This window comes from Montipora capricornis, chromosome 10 (assembly GCF_036669925.1).
Source record: "Montipora capricornis isolate CH-2021 chromosome 10, ASM3666992v2, whole genome shotgun sequence".
Classification (NCBI taxonomy): Eukaryota; Metazoa; Cnidaria; class Anthozoa; order Scleractinia; family Acroporidae; genus Montipora; species Montipora capricornis.
The window spans coordinates 61338873-61346372 of NC_090892.1; the positions used below are offsets into that span (position 1 = coordinate 61338873).

At 39.2% G+C, this 7500-nt stretch overlaps 1 protein-coding gene across 3 annotated transcripts in view; it reads right to left on the minus strand.

Annotated features, from left to right (window-relative positions):
- Window positions 1-7500, minus strand: part of LOC138021640 (uncharacterized) — a 16246-nt gene that overhangs the window by 193 nt on the left and 8553 nt on the right. For all 3 annotated transcript variants that reach the window (XM_068868569.1, XM_068868568.1, XM_068868570.1), the window contains 2 exons: window positions 2613-2744; window positions 1105-1244 (listed from right to left, as the gene is read on the minus strand). In XM_068868569.1, the coding sequence (XP_068724670.1) occupies window positions 1177-1244; window positions 2613-2744 (200 nt within the window). In that variant the 3' untranslated portion in view covers window positions 1105-1176. The remainder of the gene's footprint in view (window positions 1-1104; window positions 1245-2612; window positions 2745-7500) is intronic.

Sequence of the window (7500 nt, forward strand, 5' to 3'; positions counted from 1 at the left end):
ATTTACCAAGCCTCTAAATTCCTTTACGTAACAATATTGGAAAGTGCTTGCGCCTGTAAGACTTTTGTACAATATTCCTAAGGGACAGTTACTACGAAGTCAATTAGCAAGGTTTTGTGAGAGAAGATGAGTCTACTTCTACTACTACTACTACTACTACCACTACTACTACTACTACTACTACTACTACTACTACTACTACTACTACTACTACTACTACTACTACTACTACTACTACTACTACTACTACTACTACTACTAATAATAATAATAATAATAATAATAATAATAATAGTGGCGCGAGAACTTTGAACTAATCACTGAGAGAAGTAATCATAAACCAAAGCAATTTGCTAATAACTTTCGACACTCAATTGAAAACCGCTCTAGAATTAGAAGTAAAACTGCTCTAGACATTCTCAAGTGCTCATGGGATCGAAGTGAAATTAAGGAAAAGATCTATCAAGGAAAGGAGAGAATCTTTATTTATACATATATTATCCTATTTAGTAACCAAACGTGAAGGGCATTCTCCAGTATATTTGTTAATAAGAAGTTGATTACAAGGCACTGAAAAGGTCTCTTTGCCACAAGAAACCCAACATCATACAGCGGAAAGTGGCAGCAGAGAAATTGTCTTCTTTTCTGTCAATCAATTTCAAATCAATTACGCCTGAAATTCCCGAGTAGCTGGCGGGATATTTATCGCAGGATTATCGCGAGATTATGTTGTGTCACAAAACTACTCGTCACCATTCTACTCGCTGCCCACTCGCGGCCAAAGCTCAATGGAGGAACCATCTATTTATTCGCCCGTGTTTAAACAATCCCGCGATAAAATATCTCACCCAGGCTACCGTAATGTATCTTGTTTCAAGTTTTGGAGTTTTTCAAGTATGCTGTAAAGTCGTGGTAAAATCCCCAGGGATGGTTTAAGATGTGCAGTTGCGTTTTTTTTTCTGATCGCGGTCTCGGTTGCTTTTTCTTTTACCTTTCCCGTGTTGCTTTTTGTGTAAACTTTCGAAAATAATTCTCATAGCTAGAAAAAGTTATAGCGGGGAATTTAAGTCTTTACATGTACACTCACTTTACATGTACACTCACCTATCTTCCTTTCGGATAGTCATTGCACCAATTCCATGCTCCGCAGCTTTGGCGACACATTCGATACATGTATTAAACGCTTTTGTTGCAGCCACCGTTTTTAGCCCATTCGGGGCAATTGCGATCTCTATCACCGCAATCTGGAAAGAAAATAATAATTTTGATCTGATTCAGTCCTTTAACATCTCTCTTGTCGTTGAAGTGTTCATAAGAGCAGGGGTGGCGCAGTGGTGAGAGCACTCGCCTCTCACCAATGTGCCCGGGTTCGAATCCCGGACTCGGTGTCATAAATGGGATGAGTGTGTTGGTTATCTACTCTGCTCCGAAGGGTTTTTCCCCTGTTACTCCGGTTTTCTCCTCTCCTGAAAAACTGACCAACTTATGATTTGATAGGACTTAATTTGACTTGATTTCTGTGCAGTGCACAAGTGCTAAATACACTTGACACTTATACTATTGTATTGTACTGTGGTTGGAGCATTCTGCCAGATCTTGGAGAGTCATGGGTTCAAATCCATCTAGGACTCGGATATTTTCGTGAGTTCGATTTTTGTCACATATTCACGATGCCTTTCAAAGAGGATGTATTTTTCACAGACTTAAGGACGGTGCCTACTAATTCAAAGGTATTTTTGCGCGGTTTACTGACTATGCGGGAAAAGCAGATCTTAACAAGTGTTATTGAAATCCAAAAAGAAAATTTGGGGTAACCAACCATTTTTCGAAGATAATTTATCAACAATATTTGAAAAAAGCTTCAAAATACAAAGCAATGTATGGCGTTCTTTTCCAAATTCAACCTTAATTATCTCTGAAAAATGCGTGGTTACCCCCAATTTTCTTTTTGGATAGCAAGAGCACTTGCTAAGTTCTGCTTTCTCCGCATAGTTTTGAACCGCGCAAAAATATCCCTGTATTAATAAGCACCGCCGATAGGAAATCCGAGTATCTCGAGATGCGCAGAACGTATGCGCAATAGCAATAGTAGGCACCGTCCTTAACTGATTAGAATGTAATGTGAAGTGTTAGTTTTGTACCCCATATGAACCATGTGAGCGTTAGCCCTACTAATGGAAATGGGCCCACACAAGGACAGAGAAAAACTCTGACCAGGGTGGGAATTGAACCCAGTTTTTCTCTGTCCTCTGTTTTCTCTGGTTCATATTGGGTACAAAACTAACACTTCACATTACACTCTAATCAGTTAAGTATGTTGAAATATAAGTGCTACACGGCCAACGTTTGTAAAAAACGTAACCCTTCCTTGTATTTGTCACAGCTTGATGCGTTTGAAGAAAGCAACTTTTAGACGTTCTTTGAAGTTTGCAACGGTATGAAATGAGGCAATGTTTTTCCTTTTTAACTGAAGGTTTGGTGGCTGAGCAAAATGACATTTTCACTGTTGCAACTTTGATAGTGCGGACGCTTCTCTAATACGGACAGTTTGCTCTGTCTCTTTGGTGTCCGCATTCATGAGAGAGGTTCGACTATAGAACTGAGTAACTCACAGTGGCAAGCATCACAGGACCGTGGACAGTTATCCATCAAGTAGGCGGTAACGCATCCACTATCCTTTTTCCATTGTGGGCATTGAGTGTATTTGTCGTAACATACGCCACTTCGCTTCAGATGAAATTTCTCTGTGTAGAAGAAAAAACCCGTCAACAGGTCAGAGAAAAAATACTATTTTTGAAAGGAAGAACGGAAAAAACAAAACAACCAAAGGTTATGAGGAAGATTGAATAGATAGTTCGATATTTGAAAGGGTAAGAAATAAAGAAGTTCCGTTGTTAGTGTAAGGAAAAACTTAACGCATCTCGGTGTACGAATCAACTGTTAGGTGAATTAACATTATATGGAATCTCATTTCGGTAATATGCCAAACAGTCTACTTTGGCGGGCAATTTCCAGAGGAGAGCACTGCATACATACATAAATACATGAAATGAAATGAATTTTTTAAGACTCATATTGTAGAATCTTGCGATTCTAAAAAACATAATATTAAAACATATAATATGTACATATATACAGGAACAATAAATATTAAAGCAAAACATAAAAGGACATCTATATTTGATCCCAGAGGTTGACACATTTAGGGATGAAACTGTTCTTAAGCGGCATTGAGTTCTGCAATCGAACAAAGGTTACGTGTGTGGATTTCTTAAATTGTACTTGGAGGACTTCAGATCAGGAACAAGGCTTGTTAATGTGTTGTCTTGATGTTGGATGTTCTTGTATAAAGTCTGGCATTGGTCAAGTCTGCGTTGGTGTAGTGTAAAGATACCAAGGTGGTTCAGGGAGGCAGTGTATGACTGTCAATAAGGGTACACAATTTTTAGTCATCGTTTCTGAATGGGTTAAGTGCCATACAACACAGGCATATTTGAGCAAAGGGCGAATGAATGAATAGTAGACAGTGATTAAATCGTTGGTACAGACATACGTATAGAATTGGCCACTCCCCACAGGGGCTTTTCAGGGCTAATGAAACATAGTCATCGAACTGACTGCTGCTAAGAATCCCAACTGGCCAGAAGCAAACCATTTAGTTATTTGCAAGTGCAGCCGAGAAGTTGAACCAGGGACTACTAGGTTCAAATTCAACGAGTGGTCAGAACGGATCTTGAACCCGGGATCTCGGATCTCAAGGCAAGCGCCATAACCATTGGACCGTACTGCTCCGTGCCGAAGGAATTCTCTAAGCTATGCAGAAATTTACACGAAAAGGCTAGCATACCAAGCAGTCCACGTTTTGACTCTACGTCATAAGATTTTGCCTCTGCGACTAAACAGATACAAGGAATTCAGTGAATTTTAGGGATTGGTTGATATAGAAATTAGTTTGGCAATAATTCCATTGGAAAGAAGGAATGCTTGGCTATTTAATTGAATTAATCCTGACGAAAGTTCGCTTGCAAAGGTGGCAAAGCAGTGGATTAGCCAATTTGTGTAAGATTACTACTTGCATCTTGGTCCCACAAATTTGGGTCACCGTCGTCACCGTGATGCAAAAAATAGAGAGCTTACGAAACGACGACGCCGGCGGCAACGACGACGCTACAAAACAATAGGTTTAGTGAGCAAAAAACAATGGCTCTGCACGCTCTGCACGTGCGTTTTACATTTTGGTACATATCTTTGCCATCATCTCCTAAATGACGACGTGAAATGACCAAATTCAAGGTTCTGTGGAGGACGTTAGCACATGACGATGAGTTTTCAGTTCTCTCTCTACGCTTCCAACCCACTCGTACCATTTTAATTCCTCAACAGTTACTACACATTTTTACCGCGAAACGACATGAAATAGTTTCGTAGTGATATAAATAACGCGAACTCGTATTTTTAAATGAAGTCCTCGCAGCCGTCGTCGTCCTCGTTTCGTAAGCTCCCTAATACCATCCATCAAACTCGCCGCTAGGCTTTTACACAAGTTGCTCGGATTTCCGTGAAAAGTTGCTCCAAAAATCTTCAAAAGTTGCTTAAAAGTTGCTCATTTTAAGAAAAAGTTGCTCAAAAGTTGCTCATTTCTCAAGTCTAAAAAATCAATTTTTGCTACTAATTAAAGTGAATTCTTGCACATTTATGCCCATATACACTAATAATTTGTAACATCTGATTATATATCAAATGGATCAGTTAATAGTTCGCTGTCGATATTTGTACACTCAAATCAGGAGCCCATCACCCGGAGCGTGCAACTTACCTATTTTCGTGCAACGGCGTTTTCACAAGTAAGGTTATTTTTAGATACGCCTTTCCCGCGAATTAGTTTTCAAAAGCCAACCAGAAGCGGTGCATAATTAATAATAAACTGTTATTAATTATGCACCGCTTCTTATTGGTTTTTGAAAACTAATTCGCGGGAAAAGCGTATCACGCTCCGGGTGATGGGCTCCTGCTCAAATCACTTAATATTTGTAGCAAAGCGTTGTGTAATTATCCTTGGGATCCTGCTAGCTTGGGGACTACATCGTTGGATTTCCAGCCTTGATTAAAAAAAAAAGAAAAAAGAAATATATTTTTATAGTAATCCTTGATCACCACACAGCTAGCAGGAAAGGCCTGATTATCGAATTAAACATTGACATTTACTTTTTTTCAGAAGATAATGCAAAAAAAGGCTTTTTGTTACTTAGGAGGGATATATTTTCTCGAATTGAAAGAAGTTGCCTCAAAGTTGCTCGAATCCAAAAGTTGCTAAAAAGTTGCTTGAAAAGGCAAAAGTTGCCAAAAAGTTGCTGAGCAACTTGTGTAAAAGCCTACAGTCGCCGCAGCAAACTGTATCCTTTGGAACTACTAGTTTAAGAATTAGATCTACTTCACTCAGTGATTTGATTCAAAGTTCTCGCACCACTTTTTCAACCAATCAGAAGTGAAACCAAAACCAATCGTGGCTCGCGCGTACACAATTTCCCGCGCTTTGTGTCGGCTACGTGTTTTTACTTCGAGTTTTGACTGGTTTACTGGATTGTCTCCGTCCTTTTTGATTGGCCAATTGGTTTTGGTTTTGGTTTTGGTTTTACGACACTCACTTGAAAATCGCTCTAAGTCAAGGTTTTAGCAGTGCATCGATGGAGTTGAGGAACTTCTGAACAATTACTCTCGCCTGCGTGCTGAATGGAGCCTGTAAATTATACTAAAAATTCGCACTGAAAAACTAGCATACCAGGCAGTCCATCGTTAACCCTACGTCGTACGATTTTGCCTTTCCGACTGGCACAGAAAGAAATAAGCGATATCATCTTTTTCCTCGGAAAAGGTCGCCGTTTGCAAAATCACCGCCACAAATCGTATAATTCAATGGATTTTAGTGATTCTGACTTGACATCACATACGGGGCAAAATTACTTAATGCTAATTGGCTGAGACGGAGGGCATTTTTCTTAATCACTCGGGCAATTTTGTGAAAACTTTGAAAATACGCGTGAAATTAATACCAGAAGCTCACGTCATATGCTTCTGTTAATCCTTACTTGCTCTCGGGCCCATAAGATTACATCTAGCTACTTGATAGCAATTATTTTGGCGACCATTCGATCGGAAAGAGGCAGTACAAAGGCTATTTAATTGACTTAATCCTAACATAAATTCGACTGCAAAGGTTTCTGAATAAAAATTCAAATTAATCATTGGCCGTTCACTTACTCCTGTGGTTAGTATAACATACTGGTCCGGGTTGCTTGAAGCATGGTTTTGATATCAACGGCTAGCCCTGACCAGGCTTCGAGCAACCGAAATTCCAAATAGGCCTCGTGCTTCACGCTCGGCCTATTTTGAAATTATTCGCCCGATTACTCCCTGAATTGTACTCCACTCAGTCTTTTTACCATATTTATAACATACGGTGCAAAATTACTGAATGTTGATTTGGCTGAGACAGAGGGCATTTTTTCTTAATCACGAGAGCACTTTTGGTAATCAAGATGATTACTTGATCCTGATTGGTTGACAGTTGCCTATCCAAAGCAAGCGAAGTTGCAAGAGCATCTTCCTCCAGCTTCTGACACTGCTTAATTTTTGTCCACATGTAAAATACATTTTAGGCGCGACGATTTCTGTTGTCTGTGTAAAGTTGATTGCCATTTGCCGTGGCACTGAGCGGGTTTCCCTCGATAATTTTGCCTTTTATGTGATAAACATGTAATCGCAATGTGCCCTCGTCCAATTTATGTTGGGGTAAGGAATACTGTGCATGATAACCAAATCTGCCTTTTTATCTCAGGGGTTTTGAAAAGGGCATCATTCATGGCTGAATCCCCCTCATTGGGGCAGATATCGACAATATCAAAATAACAATAAAAGAAACAGTGAAACATACTTGATGTATTGTTGATTTTTAATTTGCTTAGTTATTTGCTCTAGCTATCGTTTGCTTACTTCGAATTCGTAATAATCAAAAGCAAGTGAAAACAAAACTTTGAAAATTCAGGAAAAAGGATTTCATAATCTATTGATCAGAAGCCATTTTACAGGCTCTTGTAACTGTTATTTCTCTTGAATGATCAAATAAAATATTTGTTTTTTTTAAATTTTGCTGAGTCTGTTTGTAGCGATAAATCCAAACTTGTGATTATTTTGGCACAGTCCCCTTCAAGTTCTACAATTTGAGCAAGTGGCACATTTGGATGAAGGGGCGTTTCCTTTGCCATTTTATTAATTTTCAACGCCACATAATCCTGAAGTTCAAACTTCTTCTTTTTCGTCTTCCTCTTCAGGTGGATGATAACTGCAGACCGCGGACTGCAGACTTCCTACAAATAGTGCAGTATTTAAGTCTAAGCACCCATTTTAGAACGGTTAGCTTTCAATAACTGTGATTTAGGGTTAGTCTGCAGTTTGCAATTGTCAGACACCGCTCTCTCTCAAATATTATTGACCAGTTTCCAG